The 24358-nt window shown below is 40.8% G+C and overlaps 1 protein-coding gene across 1 annotated transcript in view; it reads right to left on the minus strand.

Moving 5' to 3' along the window:
- The window catches only part of MMP14 (matrix metallopeptidase 14), a 282841-nt gene that overhangs the window by 154485 nt on the left and 103998 nt on the right, over positions 1–24358 (minus strand). Inside the window, exons 4-5 of the mRNA XM_044057971.1 lie at positions 9607–9914; positions 5665–5826 (exon numbers count right to left, since the gene is read on the minus strand). Of these exons, the coding sequence (XP_043913906.1) occupies positions 5665–5826; positions 9607–9914 (470 nt within the window). The remainder of the gene's footprint in view (positions 1–5664; positions 5827–9606; positions 9915–24358) is intronic.

The raw sequence follows: 24358 nt of genomic DNA on the forward strand, positions 1-24358 counted from the left end.
TGAAAGCTGAGCCAGAAATCAGAATAGAGGGAGACTTGAGTGGCCAGAGCCGAGAAAGCTCCACAGATGCCGACCCATCCTGGATCCAAAGTAGACATTAGAACTAGGCTGTAGAGGCTGGATGCCCCGAGAGGAAGAGACATATCAGAAAGTTTTAAAGTCGACACGTGCACCAGGGCTCTGGCTAAGACATGTCAGCTCTGACTAACAAGGTTGGAGTCGAAAGAGAGTGGGGTAAGGTCAGAGTCTTAGAGGTGAGGTCTATCAGCACTGATGCAGGTGTTCTGGGTATGACTGGATCCATAGGCTGTGGATCAGATCAACATCACACTCTTGAGTGGAGAGGTCATGAGAAGTGTTCTCAGGTCAATCTGCACAGATGACACTGGGATGACTCCCAACTGATCTGCTGTTGAAGAAATATCTGCAGCATCCTGTCAGCATAAGCTTTGGTAAGGCTCCTCGAAGAATGGGCAGATGTCAATGAAGATACTACCGAAGCCAAGCCCTTGACTGCCGTCTTTCTTGCAGGATCGGGTAACGTAACCTGGGGCTGATCGATTCCACTGAGAAAAGTTGTGGAGGTGAAGATCATCGGATCTGACCAGATTCTGAGTCCGATGGCTTCACAATATTCGGTGCTGTAAATGGGATAGCTGTCGGGTTGAGAGACCACTTTCTTGGTTTTCTGAACTCTTCTCAGGAGTCTTGCTTCCCCTGAGTCTTTTCTCCTTTTTCCTTCTCTTTCTGACTTGGCTTGTCCATAGCCTTCAAAGGGGATGCAGAAAACTCACGACCCTACTGAGCTAGTAACAAACCTTTAGGGATTAGCTTGCCCTTTCTACTTGGAGAGCCTTGAGACCAAAAAAGCACAGACCTCACAGTTAGTGTCAAGGTGGACTGCTCCCAGACAATATACACAGAGGGTACGGGGGTCTCGGGACCATTTCCAGACAATATACACAGAGGGTATGAGGGTTCTGGGGTGCATTTTGTGGCCACACTTAGTACACTTTTTGAAGCTCTTACCCACCATGGTCCATACTGCATCACTGAAAGACAAAAACCCACTGCAACAGACACCACACAATAGGCCACAACAGTATTAAAAGTTTAACTAGAATGTCTTCACACAGAAGTATTAACTTACAGCTACAAGGCACTATCAAAAATACCCAAACAGTAAACCCTTAAGGATTCTAAAAGCCTTATCTAACAATACTAATCTAAAAGTAAAATATAGCTACATACAAAATCTACAGAGATGAAGTTTGAGAAAGAACTTTTTTTTTTTTTGCATAAGTACTAAAGAAGGGTAGGGAAAGGTGAAGAAAAGGAAGTCTAAGCCTAAAGGCTTAATAAAAGGACAAAACAATTGTTGACTTACTGTCAAGAAAGAACTGGAAATCAGAGCCCTAGAAACATACAACCATTCGGTTCAGGTGGCAAATGAGAGCTGAGATATTTAGGGAGAAACAGAGAGGGATTATGGTTAGGGGAGGAGTCGGGAGCCCAAGATCCACAAGTTTGGAAGTGCTGAGACCAGATTCAAGTCCCATCAGTTGAAGGAGATGAAAATGGACTTCAGATCATAATTTTAAATAACTTTTGAACTATCAGTTTTTGACTAAAGCAACAGTTCCCCAGTCACTTCAATATGCTGTAACAATTACGCCAAGAAAGCCAGCAAGAAAAAAGTCAATAAATGGATTAAGTATCAAAAGTTATGTATTTCTGAAAATGGTAGATATGTACGAAGTTGATCCAGCCCCTGTAACTACAGATTAGTGACAAAGGTGTTTCAGCTTGCTTGGCAAATAAATCCTTGCCAGGTTGCTGAGAACACTCCTCCTTTCCCATCACTCACCATGAGTACTATGTCTACAGATCTCTGCAATTTTTGGGATGGCTCTGACAAAGAGCTGCATACTGCTTTTCCTTATTATTTGTGAAAAAAAAAGTTCATGTAAATGATCACCATTCTTCTGGTAAGTGTTGTCTATTTTATTCTGTTGTGACAGAGGACAGACCACATTGTATCAGATTTTAGTTTAAAAAGCAGTTAATAACACATATGTATGCATTATTTAAACTCACTGCATAGCTCTCTTCCCTAATGACTAAGAAGGGGAAATTGCACTGCATTTAAACTTAAATCACTCCCTACTCTAAAAAGGGAAATATGCATCTCTTACAGCAAACAGCCATAAAGCAAACTGGTAAAAAGTTACATGCAACTGCTGCCTATACATGGCATACAATGCTGAAACCTTCAAGGACTAAAACTTGCATTCTCGGATGCATATTGCATCTAAAACAGATTAGTTTCTAAATTATTACCTTTGGCCCCATTTCTCCCATGAAGATGGACATTTCCTTTCCTTGTTAATTGATTTGTTCCTCTTAAAATGAAGCACCTAGGACATTGTGTGAAGGACACAGGAGCCAGGAATCACAGCTATCAACTAGTTAAAAGTTATGGGAATTCTTTTATGTTCTTTAACATCTGACCTATTGGCCAGAAATACTGGTACAATGCCCAACTATGCTGGATGGAGTTCTAATGCATACTTCTACACCCCTACAATTTACAATTAGAGTACCTACATACATTGAGGGTTTGTGCTACTTAGTACCAAATTTTAACAGCTACAGCACATCACCTTTGCCAAATGGAGCCCTTCCTTTGGGACTTTACCAACACCTTTCCTCTGGGTGGGCAAGCCAACATCTCTGTTTACATCAAATCTCTGTCTCAAAAAGTAGCTCTCCAGCTCCAATGCAGCTAATCAAAGCCAGCTAATCTAGGGCATACAAACATAGCAAAAACCTCTACATTGTGGAACTAGCCATATAAGCCAAAACCTCTACATTGTGGAGCTAGCCATATTAGCCAAAACCTTTACATTGTGGAACTAGCCATGTTGTTGTGTCTTTCGGCTTTTAGGGGTCGCCACAGCGGAACTCCGTTCCGCTAATGACTGGTAGTTGATTTTTACGTGCCGAGTTACCAGTCCTGATGCACAACCTTCAACAAAGGTACGTCCATTCACGCACGTCTCCACGCAGAAGACGATTTAGCTGAGAATCGAACCGGACAGCGTCTTACTGTGAGGCGACAACGCTACTGCAGCACCACCACCGTGGTCACTTAAAATTGTGATGCTACCCTTAAGGATTAACAAACAGCATACTGCCCAGCTTGGCCCATGATAGCACTAAGATTTTTGTGCTGTCATCTCTGCAGTGATAAAGAGGTCACTTCTATAGAAAATATACATGTTACTCCTAATTTAACATCAGCTCAATGAAGATATAGTCAGGAAAATGTAATGCAACCTACAGCCTGAAAAAAAAAGGTGTGCGCAGCACTCTACAGTTTAAAGAACCACAAATGTAAGACAGGTTGGCAGCACCTGCAGGAGGCTCGTGCCAATAACATGTTAAGATTTCTGAAATAACTTTCTACCTGGACAATGTCTTTTGGATGTATAAGTACTGTCTCCATTTAGGTTGTGCTTTTAAATCTAGAGCAATGAAAAAGCTGCAGGTTAAATTATGGAGTCAGTGTAAAGCTTCTAGTAATTTTTGTAAGAAGACTTCTGATACTTAAAACAGACTTACAAACAGAAAAATATTAGTTTTTGCTCTTACATTATATGAACATAATTTAAGTCTTTGATGTACACAATTATGAGAAAAAAAGGACTATACAGACACTTACTATAAAGGGAAAATAATGAAACGTTTCCAAGCTATATGACTCTAGTGCCTGAAACACTGCAACAGTAAGGCTGTGAAGCTATAATAAACCCATATCTGGGCTGTCTTTTAATTATTTTATTTCATGAAATACAACAAGAAAATTAATTTTAGATCGTTTAGTAAACATATAATATCCCAGTACAGTACACTACTGTACTAGGTTAAGCCTCATTTGACTGTGAAAAAGTCAAACAAATTTTAAATAAATATAAGTCTGATGATTTTTTTTTTCTGGAAAGTATTTCAGTTTTCACATACCTGGCTCTGTAGCACTGAGGGATAAAGACCTGACTATAACCCAGGTTCAACAAGTTGTTTGGCACTGATGGAGCAGCTCAGGTGGGAAAGTAGTACTCCTCAGTTTCAGAATGTTTACATCAGCCATCAGGGTGGGTTACGGACTGAACTGAAAAATCTGCAGTGTATGCAAATGTGACTGCTTCTCTGCAGGTCCTCCAGGAAGTGGCAAGGGAGGTGGGGGACATGAGCTACTAAGAGGGTTTTAAGGCTTTTACAGGAAAGTCAGTATTGATATCAGCTCTTTCCTTCAGACCTATCAGCTGTCACTTGGGACACCCAGTGGAGAGGGGCTGCCAAGCCACATAAGGAAGGAAAATGTCTGCAGGGGAGACTGGTGGTCCAAAGATGGCTGTAATTCAACTTTTATATCTGCTTAGATGGCAATTCCCTCCTGTTAACTCTAAAGAGTTATTAACCATTCTGCCACTGACAAGCAACACAGTAGCCCAGGACTCAATGGAGGAAAGCTTTAATGTCAGCAGGACGGGAGGCAAAAAGGAAATGTATTTCACTTTCCCTCTTACTACACCCCTAGAACAACTGCCTCTTACCAGAATACATCTCTGATATTTTGCTCTGATAAGGAGAAAGTAATTATCCACCAAGTAACATATATCAGTTTCACACAATCAAGTATGTAAAAATGTATATACTACATGGATTACTTCATTTACACTTCTGAAATCAACAGAAAGATAAAATGCACTCCTCTGCTATGAGATTAATAGCATTCAAAAGGTGCACAGCAAACCACAATTCTTAAAAAATGTGTGTGTGTGTGTGTCTAACATATGCACACATGCACACACGAAACACCTGTTGCTGTGGGTAACGTATGCCGCCAACACTATTCACATTCTTGTATCTGGTGTCCTGCAAGGATAAACTGTAATTAAATAACTTATAGTAACTGAGGACAGAAAAAAAAAAAACATTCCATCTGCTTGAAGCAATCTGTTACTACAATCCAATGACAACTTGCAAGGGATCACCAGTGTACACTACTTTACCAGTTATCTGAATAAATGATGTTGGTGCTTAGGCAACACACCAAGACAGATGACATGCTAAGCATCCGTAGAATACAGCCTCATTTCAGTATTTCTGGTTGAAACTTTTTTTTTTTAAACTGACATACGATAACTTTTCCAAATTAAACTAACATGAAAGTGGTTAAGTATCTTCAACCACAGTCTTTACTATTTTAATTTTTTTCATCAAAGACAAACCCCTTCTGGAAAATGAGACACTCAACACCTCCTATGAGTTGATGTGAAGTGCTGTGAAGAGGATGAATGAGCCATAAGCATAAACTTAAGTTGACAGAGAGAAGGAAGCAAAAACATGTAAAAATGGAATTGGCATGCAATACTAGGCTATAACGATGACACAGCTACACAAGGGATCCATTTTATTGAAATAAAATTTTAACTACCAGTAAATGGTAGCAGATTCTTCATGCTCTACTTATTATATACATATTTAATGTAAGGGACAGCATGCAATACAAATATCATTTGGCAGTTAGCAGAAAATGTAACTGCATATATATTTGCAAAGATTTACATACACAGCCACAGCTGTTAATCTCTTTCTTACCATACAGCTCCTGAATTCCTCTTTTGTCATCATCAGGAAGAACAAAGTTCTCAGTATCCATCCACTGGTAGAAAGGGGCCATGATTGCAGAAGGGTCATTGGAATGCTCAAGTCCAAGTGCATGACCTAACTCATGAACTGCTACTAAAAAGACATCATTACCTGCAGAACAAGGACAAAAAATTGACATGGATTATAAGTTCAACCAAAACCAATTTGCACCCTAAATGTTTGTTGCGGTACACACTTAGCAACAATGATCAAGAGTTTAACATTTATTCTCATTTTCTGCTAAGTCACTGGTTGATCACCAGCCTGGCTTTGCAAAATAATTTCCATCAAGCTTACACACACACACACACACACACACACACACACACACACACACACACACACACACACACAAATTTGCTCTTAAGAATGCAGCTTCTGAACCCTGTTGCAATCAACTTTCATCACAACTTTATAACACATTAAGCAGTCTTCTCAATAGAAGCAAAAGCACTTAGCATTTGTGGTGTGTGTGTGTGTGTGTGTGGGGGGGGGGGGGGTGACAAAGATCCTAGACACACTTTAGACACAGGACTATCCCATACTACACTCTGCTTTATACAACTAACTCCAAAACATAGACAGCTTCAAAACTGGTCATCCTCCACTTAAACCTTATTTGAAGTACAGAGACACACAAAAGAAAACTGCTTTCCATCATATGCAAATCAGAAAGCATTGCTTTCTGCTCCTTGGTTAGTTCACACAGGAGGGGAAAAAAAAAAAAGGGACTGTACTACTCTGAGAACTATCTATTTTACACAGGACACTCAATGAATCTGGGTAACCAGAAGAAGAAACTGAAACAAGACAAAAGTCAGTGTCGGTATGGTAGTCACCACTGAAGTTATTTTGGATTATAGAAATTAAAGATCCATTAGTATAGCTACTTAGGATGTACATTATGTTTTTTTTTTTGTTTTTTTTGCTTCTTGTTCGAAGTTTTCCATTAACTCCAAACTAAGGTGAACTGAGTGTGATATAGTTTTACACAGACTGACTAAACTAACACTCAAAATACAGTTTTACTGAAAAAGTATACAATAATGACTTCTTTTCCACAGGACAATAAGCCTTACCTATAGCATCCCTTTCCTTATTTCTAGAAATGCAGACACATGCACCACTGTATAATACTGCATGCAATTTGATCTTGTATACTTTTCTGCAAAACTCAACTTCAGGTTTCAGAATAACCGATGTTACACTGACTGAACAATATCCTTTTGATAGGACTACATTAGAGTTCTGAGCTGTTGTCATAGTAGCTGTTCAAAATGCTGACTCATGCAACACTGAATCATAAATGAATAAAAAATTATTGAAAGAAAGGAAGGCAATTTCTTTCTCCAACTTGCCAACTTGCAGACACTGCTGACTGATCATATGGTACAAGGGTCTTTGCCACTGAAGGAAAAACCGGTTTGGCAATTTTTTTCAGTTAATTATGACTTTGTGTTGTATCCATAAACCATGCATCTCTACCTGTTCAAGCTTGTTTCTAGAATTAATGAAAGAAATGTAGCAAACTGTGCAGCTTGAGAACTGCATGCAGCTTGCTAAACCCTAAACTGCAGCTCTGTATTTGAAAAGGTCATCTGCAGATTCCACTACCACAGACTGTCTTTTTCATAAGCTTATATTCTTCAGGGATGACCCTGCAACTGGTTCATGTGTAACTGCAATTAGTTAACACACTGCTACAGTGGCTGCAATGTCCACTTCAAAAGTGCGTGGCATCACCACAAAAGAGACATACCTCTAGCTTAAATTATGATGTAGAATAAGAAATCACATTACTTGAGTAACTAAGCCATATTTCAATTCTGAACATACCCAACAATATACATATAAAATGGAAGAGTACCATACCTGTTGAGCTATAAAGTATTTAACCCCCCCCACACACACACAAAAAAAAAAAGGTTATATGCAATACTGGTATAGTTTTACTTAGGGTTCAGGCGCCTAGGCAGCGAGACATTTCCCTGTGGTACATTTGACTGGGGACACATGGCTGAAGTGACATTCAGCTGCAGAGAAATATGGCTGTTTGCAAATTCCCTGTGGGCAAAGAGAAGCACGCACTGCCATGCTCACAGCTTTAATAGCCAAATGCATGGCAGCAGAAGAAGTAATGAGTGCTGTGCTCAGTGTACAGTACATACTTATATAACTACAACATGTAGAAGTGTGCTACAGCATGGAGGAAATCTTGCAGGCTACTGTAGTCACATTTATGCTCCAGTATGCGTTTTAGGTAATGTTTCCTAGACACTGTGAAGGGGATAGTGGTCCACACACTCCAATTATAAAGGCACTGCCCATTGTGCACTGCATTTTTACTGCCACTGGTATGCCCTCTGGCCAGCCTGCTGCTGATGCCTACCATATTGCCTGCTATCTCATGTTCCCTTGGGGACCACGGACATTTTTTTCCCCCTGTTTTCCCCCTGTGCATGTGGTTATTAAAGCTGTGGGCATGGCAAGTATATGCTTCTCTTTGCCCACAGGGAATTTGCAAACAGCCATATTTCTCTGCAGCTGAATGTCACTTCAGCCATGTGTCCCCAGTCAAATGTACCACAGGGAAATGTCTCGCTGCCTAGGCGCCTGAACCCGACACAACCACTTGGTCCACCTGGAATTACTAGATATATGTTTCTTTAAGGCTGTAGATGTTTACTCTAGAAATGTTATTGTATAAAAATCTGCACGGACAATGATCTCAGCTGTGAAAAAAAAAGAAACAGCATAAAATATTTAAAAAACAGTAAAAATGTTCAAATGGTAGGAGAGTCAAAAAATAGCAATGCTTTGTTCTGAGTGAGAAAAACTAAGATAGAAACAAATTAAACTGGAACTACTGTAAGAAGTCTTTAATGACTGTCACATTAATTTTAAAATGAGCTTAAGGAGGCAAAAGATAAAAAAAATGAGAACTACAACAAAAGAAAAAAAAATTAGACTCAAGTAAATCTAGTCCTCCATATTTTACTTTGATGTCACAGTCAACAAGGGCTTATCTTTCAAGTGTACAAGCACTTCATAAAGTAAGCAACAAATACAGGAAAGCTAAAAACCTTTCAACTGTTCCCCCATCATACAAGACTAACTTTGGGTGTGCTTGAGATGATGATTTTCCTCCCTATTTTGGTGTTTACCTTTCAAATATCAGTAACTATAACTCTGAGATAAGCTTTACTCGCTGAATGTAGACAGATGGAAGTAATTAGCGTAGCCATATGGTACACAATCCCTTCAGTAAAGTAAGGATACTCCTAATCTTGAATGTAATGTCCACTAACACTTATAAGACTAACAGTGATAAGATGAAGAAACACACTGGCAGTTGCACAAGTGTGAAAAAAAATTACAGTTATTGCAGGATTAAGAAGGAAAATTAGGGCTCGTGGCTTACAAGAAGACTGCCATAGGTGATATGGCACACCACAGGCTGAAATTTAAATCAGTGGCTAAAGAAAAAGTAGGCAGAAATATTAACATCCAATGGAAAAGCTGACAAACAGATTGGCATCAGCTTAGAAGGATCAATTTCTAGTGACAAAAAATTTAGAAAGGAAGGGCTCTGTTTTTTAGCACTGTTTTTGTAAAGTGCATTCTAATGTCATATATTGTTACTATGTATGTCTGCATTTTTTTCTGATCTATGCTAGAACACCTATGGGGCCTTATTATAAGATTAGGAAGTTCTGATTTAGACCCGAGATTTCTCTACCCAAAATGGTATGTTCCACATCTCAGGATCTTACCAGCAGATTTTGTTGCGGTGACTAAAGGATATAGGTTTCTCAAAAGTCGTTCATTGTTGCCCTGTTTGTTCCAGAAATATTTCTGGGAGGTTAATAGAGGGACACGGATTTTCCTCACCATTCAGATCTGCATTTCCAATAGTCCAAGGCTCGGCAGCATCAAAGTGGGTATCCCCTCCAATTCCAACTCCAGGAAAGTAGGCATGCGCAAGAAACCCGCCTTCCCCATCAAATGGTGTGCTGTCGCCATGGAAGCCCTCAGCAAAGAAGATCATGATGTCAGCAGGTTTGACACTACCATCACGAATCAAACTATAGTCTATCTCACGAAACCTTAGTGGTACAACGGTTTCCCAAACTTTGAAAGCCTTACGAATTGCTTGGAATGTTTCATATTCTCCCACTTTTGGAGTATAGTTCTGGATGCTGGGGGGAGAAAAAAGAGAGAGATAAATCTCCTGCTTAAGTTCAGCTTACAATCAAAGGCAGCTTCAAAAATACTGTATGCAAATATTTCAATAACTCAGATAGCTAGCATGCTCCCTGAAACAGGTTAAATCAGAGGTTATTGGTTCTAGTCCTAAACAAAATAACTCTAACATGCACAACAGACACTGATTAAAACTGGGCCACTGGGTCCCTGCAGTATTGAGGATGTTAAACGTTTGTCCTGTGTACCAATTTGTAATTACTGGTCAACTAAAATGTAAAAGTTCTTGCAGCATTTTGTAAGTGTATTTCTCAAAAACACCACTCCAGATGAGAAGTTACAGCACTGCTGCTTCCAGCCTATCAAAACTGAAAACCGGATCTCTTCACATGTTGAGACATTTTGGGAAGTTGAAAACTGACCCAAATGTTTTATTTACTTAATTATTACTATTTACTTTGCTTCCTCCAAAATAATTCAGCAGGGGTACATCTTTCCTAGGTCTTGCGTTATTCAAGACTTACAAAATTTAAGTGAAGCACTATGAAAGATCACGTGGCTCAGTAAACACCAGAAAATTGATTCATGAATGTCCTTAGTGTAGCTTACAAGACTCTATGCACACAGCATTTTATCTACAGAACTGAGAATCATATGACTCAAAACATGAGATCACACAACTGTCAGTATGCACTCAGTATGCCATACATGGACATATACAGTCCACCAAGTGCAACAATTCATCCACAGCAATGGTGTACTGAGCACCCACTGAAATACAACCTCAGTGTGTGTGTCTGTGTGTGTGTGTGTTCTCGCTACATGCGGATGTTCAATATTTTTATAGACAAAGTGGATGCAAACATGACTTACAAGCGATCATATGGGGCCAGACTTGCAATGCCCATGCTATGCACTAAAAAGTACAACGCTGTTGGATACTGCAAATGAGAGTGACCAAACACCATTAGTATGGCTGGGCAATGCCCAAGACTGCAGCATAATAGACACTCAGCATTCAAGAATGATGTCCCCTAGCAGATGCATACAAAACTCACCTAGGTTCAGCCAGGCAAAAAAAAGGTACTACAACGAAATCAGGAAGTCATACCGATAATGCACAGTGCAGCCAAACACTGACACAACAAGGTTGACACAGTCAGGCAAGGCAAATGGAAGCAATACTGGTGATGAGCAAAAAAAAAAAAAAAAAAAAATACTGTATACAAACATATCACCCAAGAACATGGTGAAGGCAGCAATGTAGCTCCGAAGTGTCATCTACATAGAAGAAGTCATATTAAGCACAGTTCGTCAATAAAACCAAATCAGTGCAGTTTGTCATATGTGAGGTAATGGCAAAAGAGGGTCTAGTACCTGGGATGTATACAGGCTGTGTGATGGCACCCTTGTGTTGCCTGACAGTGCACCACACATGCTCCTTTTTTTTTAATTAAACAAGAAACATATTTAATAAGTATCACTTATGACATATGCAATCATACATTAAATGAAAACAAGTCATACTGACATAATCCTAGTTGCAAACATTATACATCACTTATAATCTACCCAATCATTGTCAGCCAAACATTACATAGCTCATTCAAATCCTGCCTACTTTTATACCTCATTCCTCCCCTGTATTGTTCCCACAACTCCCATTTTTTCCTATGTAATTTGCTCCTACCCTTTTCTAAAGATCCCAATTCCAGTTGCTTTCTCTGTTACTATATTAACTACTTCTAGTACAGTTAATTTAGACTTTGATGTCCATTTTCTAGTAATTGCTTTTTTGACAGCCACTATAATTAGACTCAGCAAGGCCTATGTCTAGACAATTCCGATTCTGTTTCATAGCTCAGAAAAATAATTTCCCTAGTTACACCAATTTGCTCACCCAGCATCTGACAGAGTTGTCTGCAGGGAATCTTTAAAGTCTGCCAACTCATTACACTCCCAGAAAATATGTTCCCAACTACCTCTTTCTCCCCAATCACACCTGCAACATTTGTTGTTTACATGGGGAAAATTCTCTGGAGTCTACTTGGGGTATTAAAATATCTTATGTAAAAATTTCCAAGTAAAAATCCTAAATCTTCTAGATTTTGTTGCATACTTGGGAGACAAACGATATATCCCCCATTGTTTCTTTGTGAATTGCTTAGCCAATCTCTCTTACCAATCCTTTCTAACCTCCTCTGACTGATTCTTACAGTTATCATGCAATATTTTACATCCTCTGCTAATTATTTTTACATCAATCCTTGGTAGGGAAGGCAATCTCTAACCTGCAGTACAAACAAATTCTTGGCATCTTCCCATTCTATTACCTTTCCCTCTCTAGTTATTTGCTCCCACTACCTTGATTCCTTTGCCAGTTTTCTCCAATAAATTCCAGCCCCCTCTTGCGTATTGTCTGTATCCCTAATTGCTGTCATCCCTATCAGCAGAACTTCCTTTCTCCATTCCTGTGTTGACTAAGGTTTTTAGAACACTTTTGGCTACTTTATGGCTATAATACTCCGTATGATTGCTGTTACTCTGAAAGGTTTGCATCCAAAATCCCAGTCTCTCCTTGTTTCTTGAGCTTCCCCCTGTTTCACAATCGCCATTTTCCACTTTGAAATATAGGTTTCTGGTTGTGCTATGTATAGGAGCCTTAACTGTGTAGCTCTGAAATACCCCATCCAATTGAGTAATCCCAATACACCCTGTTCTACTGGAAGAATCAGATTTTCCCACTTGACTCTTGCCATCTTCCCCTCCCAGATAAAATCCTTCAGCTCTTTATTAACTGCTACCTACAACTTCTCCTCTGGTTGATAAAAATATGCTTGACCTGTGTATAATACTAAAAGGACTAAAACATTTTAACTTCTTCTATCTTACTATTCACAGCCATATAACAGAGCTTCCAATTCTTTAGTCTCTTCCCACATATCCATGGCTTCTACACCAGAATCATTTTAATCCATACTCCCAAATACTTCATTTTATCATGTCCCCATAAATATTGATATTGTTGAACCAATTCATGTGTGGGTACATAATTTACCACTATTGTCTTTGTTTTAGCTTCATTATTTTTGTATCCCGAAAAGATTTGAAACTGCTTCAAAATGTTGCAGAACAATTCTGGTTTTATCAGGTATAAAATAATATCATCTGCAAATACAGCCAGCTTTTCTTGACTACCATACCAATTATTTCATTGAATTAAAGAGTCCTTTATTTTCCTTGTCAATGGTTCTAAACTTAATGCAAACAACAAAGGGGAAAAAGGACACCACTGCCTGGTTCCTCTGCTCAAGCAGAAGTTATCAGAGAGAGGAAGCCACACACTTTAATTTTTGTCTTCAATCCCTCATACATCTTCCTAATCAACCTTATAATTTTATCAGGGAATGCAAATGTTTCCATTGTCCTGCTCATAAAGTCACAGCTTACTCTGTCAAATGCCTTCTCAGCGTCAAGACCCACCAACAACAGTGGTATTTTCTTGCATTCTGCTTCCCTCTGGATCCATGTTCTGTTAAGGTTGTCAAATGTTTGCCTCCCCTCCACAAAACCACACTGATCCATATCTATCAGTTTTGGCATTACTTTTGTCATTCTTTTACTCAAAAGGTTTTTTTATTTTTGATAAGATAATAAATAACACATGGTTAACAGTCAAAATAGCTAGTAATAATAAGTAAAAGGATGGAAAGAAAACTATTTATACTATACACAAAGGTTGAAAAATAAATAATCAACACAGTCCTAGATGAGTAAATAAGTAAATAAAGGATGATTTCTAGTTCTCGTTACGAAGATTCAGGATCCAACTGAAAAGTGCCGATGAGAGCTAATACTTTCTTCCGAGGATTTTTAATAAAATGCTTTGGATGAATTCTCAATTCTTTAATCTTGGTTTCTTTATTAGCTGTTCCTCTTAGTAGAGATAGGAATTCAGTAAAGGATGGAGCATCAATTTCCACTTCCTTGTTATAATTTTCCTTGTAATGGTCAAACTTTTGCCAGTCTTTTAGCCATTACAGACTAACACTTTATAACCATGGTTTAGTACTGAAATGGCCATGTATGAAGCTGGATCTGATGGATATTTACCCTCTTTAGGTATTATAGCTACCGCCGCTTTCTTCCAGAATGTTGGTACTTCTCCTCCTCTTAAAATACTGTTAAACAAAACCTTCTATATCTTTCATATTTCCCCTCCTAGCTTCCAAACTACTACAGGAATGCCATCTATTCCTGGGGGCTTTCCTGTAGATTGGTTATACATCACTATTTTTACCTCATCTCCTCCTATCCTGTCAGTAATTGAGCCTCGTCTACCTCTAACCTTGGCATATTTCATTTTTCCATAAACATTTCCATTTGTACCTTTTCTTAATTTCCACATTCCTCTGCTTTATACAGACTTTCACAGAATTTCTGAAATATTTCTAATACTTCTACATGATCTCGTTATCTTCCTTGTTGTAGGCAACAAACCTTGGCAACAGCCCCTTCTACTTTCTGTTGCCTAAGTCGTTGTGCTAAATGTTTTTTGTGCTCCAAGGTTATTATCAAAAAGCAGTTGCTTAACAGCAATATTTCTAAACTCATGCATATTATCGAGGTAATCCCTTATTTTCTGTTTAGCATTCTGCAGTTGCTCCTCTTCTTGCTGTGAGATTCCCCCTATTTTGCAATACTTTAACATTTGTCAGTCCTTCTAAATAATTCTTGTTAATTCTTAATCATATCTCCCTTTCTTTAATTTCCAGCCTATTTTTAAACTCCACTTTAACCTTATCCCACTCCCTAGCTATATTTAAGAAGAAATTTCTATCTTCCCTAATAGCTCCTGAATAATTTACACTACCCATTCCTTAAATTCCTCTCTTTTCAACAGATAGATGGGAAAGCACCAGGGTCTCATTTTTATTTCATTACCCTGTGTTTTTATTTTAGTTATTATTGGAGCATGATCCAAAATAGTTACTGGATGCGTGTCAAGACCTTCAACTAAATGCAGATGTTCCTGTGAAATGTCAACTCTGTCTAGCCTAACCCAGATTTTGTATTTTGGATATATTGGAGAATAAGATGTAAATTCACTCCGAATCCCTAATACTGAATTCACATCTTCCATGCCAAATATTTTCATAAATTTCTTCAAAAAACGACTTCCTTTGTTATATTTCCCTTCTGAGCCCCCCAGACACATCTTCACTGTTGCAAATCAAATTCTAGTCCCCACCTATAAGTAATACTCCTTGCTGAATGCTGATTATTTCTCCCAGAATTTTATTAAGCTCCATTACAGCAGTTTGAAATGGAATATAAATACATGCCAGTGTAATACTCCTACCTTGCCAGTAGCCCATTAGTACTACAAATCTACCAATATTATCTATTTTTTTATCTTCTTCTATCACTATTAGAGCTCCTCTTGCAATTAATATAAGTACTCCACTTTTCCTTTGTCCCAGACATTCCATTGAATAACCATCCTGAAAACCTTTATCAAATGCACATGTTCAGTTCTTTCCAAGTGTGTTTCCTGTAGCAGAGCTATTTGCATTCTACGTTTTTAATATAATTCACTACTCTTTCTTTTTTGTATTTATCTGTGAGACCACTGACATTTAAAGACTTTACAGAAAGCATCACTGCATTAAAAAGTTATTATTCCTACCTTTTACGTATAACAGCTTTTTTTGTTAAAAGTCTAGTTCCAGCTGTTGTGTTACATACATATACAATTTGGCAGGCTGAACATTTATACAGTTGTTTCTTGTCATATCCATTCACCCTGTGTCACATCTTACAAAATGTTTTGTTTTACTGAAAGCCCTCTAACAAAAACACAAACATACCTCCAATATCCCAGTAAAACCTATTAACTTAATAATAACACACAAAACTATGTACATCTTCAAATACTGAAGTTTTTACCCTCCTAACAGGAACAAATTTTACAAGCTAATAGCCACACTCTCATACTTGAGTTAACTGAAAAGACAGGTTATCCATGCTAAGATGCATGGTGCAGCCTGTGCTTCACCTAAGTGCTGTCTGGTTTTGTCTCATCTTTATAGCCCCAAATGCTTTCACAGAACATTATCTCCTAGCCATTTCTCTTTATCAGAATGTCTCCTGGAGACATCAGAACCAAATACCGAATTGCTACAAAGCATACATTTCTTTGCTAGAAAAAAGCCTTATAATATTCAATATTTTTCCATTTACTTGTTGTCTCTTAAAACTTGTTACTAGATCAACTAAGGGCCTTAATCCAGTCATTCTCTATGCAAGAATGAGAAAAAGCACACTGAATTTCCTTTTGTCATGCTCTTTTAACCACACTTTTTTTTTAAACTGCAGTGCCTACATTTCTTAAAACTAAACAAGGAGAAAGAGAGAAGAGAAGGGAGACGGAAAAAACAGACGCACCTGATTACAATAGTATCCCCACCTTTTACACATACATAAGACAAAAAAACCCAAAATAACTGCAAAAACAACTTTACAGCATGCATAGAAAATCGTGCACTATAAAAATAGTACTATTAAGAAAAAAAATAAGTTATGTACTTACCATAACGTTCCATGTGAGTTGTTCATCTCGCCTTTATTCTTACACGTGGGTAAGGAGCCGAGCCATTGGCTCCGAGTCGGCCACTTTACTAGCTAAAGATCTCAGAGTAGCTCGAGGCCAGGCTCCTATCCCATGATGCTCTCTGTCCTTCCCCAGATCTAGTTTGCTGAACTCAGCAATAGCAAGAATAACTCAGTAAATACTCCAGCTGGAGTAAGAATCTCAGAACAAGACTACCAGACCCAAAGTCTACCCGTTCTTCAAGACCCTGGAGGGGGATGGTGGGTGAGAATAAAGGTGAGATGAACAACTCACATGGAACGTTATGGTAAGTACCTAACTTCTTTATGTGAAGTTGTTCAATCTCACTATTTATTCTTACACGTAGGTAGCATCCCAAGCACCCTAATCCTTGGTGGCTCACGGGAGTGTATTCCTAAGGACAGTGGAACCAAAGGAATTCTGTAACCCTCAGATATGATAGACCGTACCCATTTGTCTTGTGTGAGGAGTTGCCAGGCTTCTGGGTACAGTGACAATCTTCTCCCAACTGCCTCCGAAGGTGGACAGTCGGGCAGCCCCTCAGGGGTGCTGGAAGGGTTTGTCAGAGAAAGATTCCCTGCTACCCTTATTCTGCGGACCCCCTCTGCCTCTTGGGCGGAATCTATTATTGTTCCCTCCTCTGCCCCTGGAGGGAAACTCGCCACGTGTGTCAGGCATGACTCCCTGGGGTTTGCGAAACCACATTTTTCCACCCTTCTGACCTTTCGGGTATGGTCTAGATGGGGTAGAAAAACGGACTCCCACGGCAGAGAGAGTCTTGCCTTCCTGCTCGCACCTGGTAAGTGTATCCTTCACCTGTGGTCCAAACAAAGCCGAACCACTGAAGGGGGTGTTGGTGAAGGACGCCTTGAAGGGGTCAGCAAAGTTGCACAACCGCATCCAGGCATGTCGTCTCAAGGCTACACCTGTGCCTGCGGCCCTACTCGCCCCATCGGTTGCATACGAAATGAGCCGCATGGAGGAGTTAACTATGGAGTTAAGGGTTGCCAGCTGGGAGTTAATCTTATCCTGAGACCCAGCAGCAGACGGATCCTGAAGGGTATCACCCAATTCCTTAAGGATATCCCTTTGAAGGTGGGTGAAATGGCACAAGTAGTTCAGCGACCGCATGGAAAAGGTCGCTGAAGAAAACATCCGCTTCCTGTACCTGTCCATTGTCCTAGATCAGGGGTCTGCAACCTGTGGCTCTAGAGCCACATGTGGCTCTTACACCCCTCATCAGTGGCTCCCTGTAGATTTGAAAAATGGCCATTCTACCGCAAAATACACACACACACAAAGAGTGATTGAGCGATGGACCTTAAATATTGCTCTTATAAACTTAGAAACTTGCTAGAATAAAACGATTTCTGTTCCCATGCATTCCAATCACAAAGAACAAGCAAGCAATCCTCTGGCAGCAGCAGCATCTCCTGAAAGGTTTCCATACCGTGCAAAGTATTACCACAAGAAAACTGGACAGAGCCACTAGTAAAGGGAAACAATGGAACAAAAGTAGGGATGGACTTTAAATATTGCTCTTATAAACTTGCTTGAATAACATGGTTTCTGTTAACATACATTTTACACCCCCACACACCCACATACATACAGTTACCTCTCAACTGTGCAGATTTTCACAGAATGTCCTGACTTTTGCCTCATATTTTTGTCTGTTTCTCATAAAATTGTGTTTTTTTGGCAAATCGTTGAGGGCTGAAGTCAGAAAAAGTAAATAGACATTTGAGTTTTAGACTTCATGCCCTTCAGAAAATTCATGCTAATGCAAAATATGTTATTCTATCAACTTTCTAAGTTTGAAAGAGCAATATTTAACAAGTGTCCCTAATTTTGGGCCTTTGTGCCCCACTATTTATGGCTTTGTCCAGATTTCTTGTTCTAAGATGTTGAGACATATGACACATACACACACTGACAGTGATGGAGCAATCCCAACAAAGGAACAAAAATAGGGATGGATTTTAAATATTGCTCTTATAAACTTAATTCTTTTATATTTAGGATAATAACTATATATAAAACGTTATACGCTGTGTTATCTTCGTTTTAGGGGTCAAATAGGTTTTGTGGCTCCCGATGAATTTTATTTGGTGGGAGAGGGGCCAAAATGGCTCTTTTGATAGTGAAGGTTGCAGACCCCTGTCCTAGATTCTTTATTAGGTGGATGGACAGGGACAGAAGGATCAGCCAACTCCTTCTTAGTGGCTGCTGCAACCACCATGGCATCAACCGGGACACCCTTCGTAAGAAACTGTTTGTTGGACGAGGCTGTAATAAACTTTGTGGGCCTACGGGGAGTAGGTTCCACTGTGTCCGGGGCCGTCCACGCCTTCCGAGCCACCACCTTCATGAGTGGGTCGAAAGGCGGAGACACCCAGGAGGTGGAGGGGCGAGAACCAAACGCGTCCAGGTACACCGACTAGTCCTCGGAGGGGTTGAGGGCAGTCCAGTTCCCCCTCTGTCTAAGGATCTCAAGGATGTCTGAAAAGGAGACATCCTCAGAGGGGGACCTTGGGGACCCTTCCGAATCCTCCAAATTGGTGTCTGAGGTGACTGACTCGGGGGAGTCAACATGTTTCCTCTTACATTTTTTTTTTCCGAGGGGGCTCCTCTGAATGATCAGGGGAGGCCTCGGAAGAGGAAGACACACCCAATGGGTCATCCTGGAGCATCTGTTCTCCACGCTTGGGGTCAGGAGGGTGAACAGAGACCGACGTAGGCACCATGGGGGGAGGAGCCGAAGGAGCCGATCGTGGGTCCGACCCAGGAGTCAGTACGCTCATGACCTCGAAGGCGCCCCTATCGGGCAGAGAGGAAGGTCCCCGCTCTGAAGAGATGAGAACTCCTTCCGGCACCGAGAGTGACGGCTCCGAGGCCGATGTCGGGGCCGAGCTCACCTACGCCGAGGCACCGAGAGGGAGAACGGGGTCGGACAAGGGTCCGATGCCACTCGCCCCCTCAGAGCCGACGAGGGAGTCTCGGCACCCGGATCCCTCCACGGACGGAACCAATGAAGAGATCGGAGCCAACGAAGGAGTCAAAATGTGTGGTATCGGGTCCGACGTACTGACGATCCGAGCTCCAACGAGCTCCGGCTCCGAGCATAATGGAAGAGTCGGAGGAGGAATTGTAGAAGATGTAGGGATAGCCACAGTCTGTTGAGAAGGGCTAGATAACATTTGGGCAAGTGCCTGCGACTTTAGGAGTCTACTGACCACCCTCTCGAGGTCGTGATCAGAAAGCCTGGAAGACCGAGAGGAATGTGACCTATGGCTCCGCTCCGACTGTAGTAACCGAGATCTCACAGCCGAATGAACAGACTCCAAAGAGGGAGATCTCGAGCGTTTTCAGCTCAGAGAAGGCTCCAACACTACAACAGGAGCCGACGGAGATCTCAAAGTGTCGGTTCCAGCCGGAACCAACGAGGAGGCAGCAGCTCCGCTTGGCGACGGCTCCGAACAGGGAGCCGACGGTTTGGCGGGCTTGGAGGGTTTACCCGATGAAGGCTTAGTCGGGGACCCTTCAGGCTTAAGTAAGCCCCTCAAGATAAGTTTGTTCCTACGCTCCTGCAGGACTCTCGGACCGAAGGCATGACAGACCGAACAAGAGTCCTGCAGGTGTAGGGGGCCCAAACAATACACACAAGAAGTGTGACCGTCTGTCAGAGACATCTTCTGACAGCACAAGTCACACTTCTTGAAACCTGAGACCTTAGTATCCTTAGACATAATAACACTATAACAGGGTACCAAGGAAAAAAGAAACTAGTGTCTCACACACTACAAAGACACACACACACGCACTAGAACTAACTCTACAAAATATAGTAGTAATAATACTGCTATAAGAAATACAGTAGAAATATAAATATAAATATATATAAGAAAAAACTAACTCTACCCTAAAGGGTGAGGGAGAGGGTGGGGGTGTAACTCTGAAAACTACTAGCAAACAGAGTTTCTAAATGGGATTTCTCAAGGGATCAGAAAGGGGACACTAAAGGAGAAATATCTAACAAGAAATTAGCTGTTTATATCTAAATAAAAACTTAGTAAAAACGTTTTATACGACCTGGAGCCGGTAAAAACGCAACCTCGCAGCTGAAGCGGCAAACGAGATCTGGGTATTGGACGCCTAGCATTGTGGGATATAGGGAGGGCCTCGAGCCGGTAAATAGCTCTCGAGCTTTGGTATAGGCTGAGTCGGAGCCAAGGATCGGCTCCGAACCCATCCAGCAAGAATGAAGCGAGATTGACAACTTAACATCCTATTTACTGAGGTTGGCAGACTGGTTCAAGGCTAGGGAATAAGCCAAGCTGCCAAACTGAGTGTCTGCAATTGGGGATGCTTGAATTCCCCTTCCCTCTCGGTCAAGAGATTTGGAATCTGAGGAAGATGCCATGCTGCGCAGCAAGGGGTACCAGTGTTGGCGAGGCCAGTCGGGAGCTATACAAATGGTCCTTGGTTTTTCCTCCTTTATTTTGAGCAGTACCCTGGGGATAAGAGGTAGTGGAGGAAAGGCACCGACCAACAGATTGACCCAGGGGAAGAACAGAGCATCCACTTTCCAAACCATGCAGTGATGCTCCCTGGTGCAGAATTTGCTGAGCTGATGGTTGGTGTGGGAGGCAAAGAGGTCGACCTTCTGCATGCCTCATTTCTGAGTTATTAGGGTGAAGGTTCTTCTGTTGAGCTGCCACTCGTGTGGGCCCAGAAGATTTCTGCTTAATTGGTCTGCCAGAGAGTTGAGAGACCCTTTTTTTGAACACATTCTCTGGTATGTCCGATTTGTGGATGGCATTTTCCTTCTGTGGGAGGGAAACAATCAAGAATTGGATGAATGTGTCAAATACATTCACAATATTACTAGGTTTTTGAAATTTACTTATCAATGTTCATACAGTGAAATTAACTTTTTAGATTTATTAGTTAAAAAATCAGAACAAAAGAAACTGAATAGTAGCATTTACAGAAAGCCCACAAGGAAAAATGCTCTGTTGCACAGGTCCAGCATGCATCCTAGACACATTTCTAAGAACGTTGTCAAAGTACAAGTTTATAGGATTTTGAGACTACACAGTGACGACCGAGCAGCACAGCTAGCTCTGGAAGTAGCTAAACAAGAATTTTTAGATAGAGTATATAGTGCACAAGAAATTGACAGTGCCATTACTGAAGCCTGGAGGCAACGCAGTGGCAGATGCAAACCATATCTCAGTGAAGGTCAATCTTTGGATTCAGGGCAGAGACTGAAGTGCAACACCAATGGTTTTAGAGTTATTATGCAATATTCCAGTGATATTAATGAATATACCAACATCATTAAAAAACATTGGAGTATTTTAGAAGAAACACCTGGGTTGACAGACAAAATTGGAAAATCCCCCTCTTTTACGTTTAGGAATAACATCTCAGTGAAACAGCATCTGTGCAATAAAAAGAGATCACAGCATACTGGTAAAAATGATCGCTTTGGCACATTTTCTTGCAAGCATTGCATAGCCTGCCAACACATTCATGTTAGTACCAGTTATACCCATCCATCTTTAGGCTTTAACATTAAGAGCAAATGCTTTGCCAACTGCAGAACTTCTAATGTAGTATACTTCTCTTTCTGTGTGTCCTGCCATTCATTTTATGTAGGAAAAACGAATAGAATGTTCAAAGATAGAGTGCTTGAACATATTAGGGGCATCAAAAATAAGAAAGACAGCAGTGCATTAGCTAATCATGTAAGCTGCGAAGATCTTACACATATTTTTTTAATTTTTTGTGATACAAGTAATACATCCTGACATCAGAGGGGGCGACATTGAGAATCACACAGAAAGCACTGAGCAAGAATGGATACTGAAGCTTAATGCTGAAACCCCCCCAGGTTTGAATGGCATTGCTTCCCTTAAACCTTTTCTTAAAGCACGTCCATTGCCACATAAATTCTAGCAACCTGTCCTTGGAAGCTTTAATATTTAGTATGATATATACAGAAATGGTTAACTTGTTGTTATGTGCAGTGTTATTGTTATGTGAAATGTTTTCTCTACTTTTATAAGAGCTTAGTAAGGCTATACAATGCACAGCACTCATGTGTTTTTAATTTAACTAATCATGACATTTTTTTAATTAACTATAACAAATGACCTTAGCAGTGCTAATCACCTGACATGTCTTTTACTTATTTAAATGTTTTATAGTATTTTACTAGCTGTCTGATGAAGCGATTTGGTTAGTTGCAAAAGCGCTTACTTTTTTGTTTAAATAAAATCTTTGGTGTGTGAGCTTTTGGTGCAGTTTTTATTCTAGGTGTTCAGAATGGATAGAGCGAGGATTGGGGGGGGGGCAGGTGCCCTCTTTTCTGGGCACCAGGAAAAGTCTGGAGTAGAAACCTTGGCCTATCTGTTCTGCAGGAACATGCTCTACTGCCCTCATAGAAAGCAGGGAAAGGATTTTCTTTTGAGCCTCTGCCCACTGGTTTGGAGGTAGATCTGGGAGCCCTTTTGGGGTTGGAAGGGTGTGGAAGGAAAATCTGTATCCCTGAAACACTATGTTCAGAACCCAGTGGTCGTTGGTAATGGTGGCCCAGGTGCTTGCGTGAAAGGAGAGTTTTCCTCCTGGGGTAAGTGAAGGTGGGCAGAGGGAGGGGGTGAGGGAGGTGAGTCATTGTGAGTTCTTACTCCCTGGTTTTGAAGTGGAGGTAGTCCACTGCTTAGATCTCTGCATTCCCTGTGGCTGCTGTCTGGGAGGGTCTGGTTCCCCAGGGCCTAGGCTGGACTGGCTTAGTGGGAGCAAGAAAGGATCAGTGTTTGGTTGGACAATGCCTGCTGGATCTGGGAGGCGGGACCTGCAAGAAATCCTTAACTGTTTGCATAGATTTTGCTTTTTCTTCCATCTTTTTTAAGACCTCTTCTGCTTTAGTGCCAAATAAGTTATCTTTGTGCATGGGGGCATCCAACAATTTAGATTTGACATGGTCTGGCAGGGGCTGTTCGTTAAGCCATGCATGCCTTCTAATGACAGATCCAGTGACTGCTGCCCTGCAAGAAGCTTCTAAGGTGTCAAAACCACAGTGCAAGGTGTGTTTTGTTACTTGACTTGCAGAATGCATTAACTCTTGCAATTCTTTTGATTTTGCCCAAGAAGCAGGAAAGGAAGACATTTTTTGTTTGATGAGTTCCAGGGTATGTTGCTGAAAGTTTAGCATATGGAACTGACAATTTAGTGCCTGATAGTAAGAGTAGCTGAGGTGTATACTTTTTTACCCCATCTGTCTAGTGCTCGGGAATCCTATCTGAGGGGGTGGGATTCTTATCAGAGGTTGCTTTAATCCCTTTAGGCCCTTGTAAAATTACCTCAGGGTCAGCAGTAGGATTTTTAAAAAGAAATTTGTGAGAGTCAGAGACTCTGTGGTACCTGTCTGGTTTTCGGGGTGCAGGAAGGAGGGTGTCAAGAGTCAAGCTGGATTTCAGGAAAACATCCTCCACAACATCCAGGACTGGGGGGATGATCAAGGGTCTGTGCTGTGGAAGATCTAGGAATTTCCTCAGTCTCTTTTTAGACTGAGGGCAGTCTTGACTCTCACATTGGAAATGCTCCCTTAAGGTATGCAGGGTTTCCCCAAAGGAAAAATCCTCTGGGGGAGAGGCTGAAGGAATGGAATCCTCTGCATCAGAATTCTCATAAGTAGAGAGGGATTGCATGCTTCATATTCAGATGCATTAGGGTCATCTAACTCTTGTTCAGACAAAACTACAGGGGAAAGACCTCTTTTCCTTTTGGAGGGGGTAG

This window comes from Protopterus annectens, chromosome 16.part0, assembly GCF_019279795.1.
Source record: "Protopterus annectens isolate FY-2018-M chromosome 16.part0, PAN1.0, whole genome shotgun sequence".
Classification (NCBI taxonomy): Eukaryota; Metazoa; Chordata; order Ceratodontiformes; family Protopteridae; genus Protopterus; species Protopterus annectens.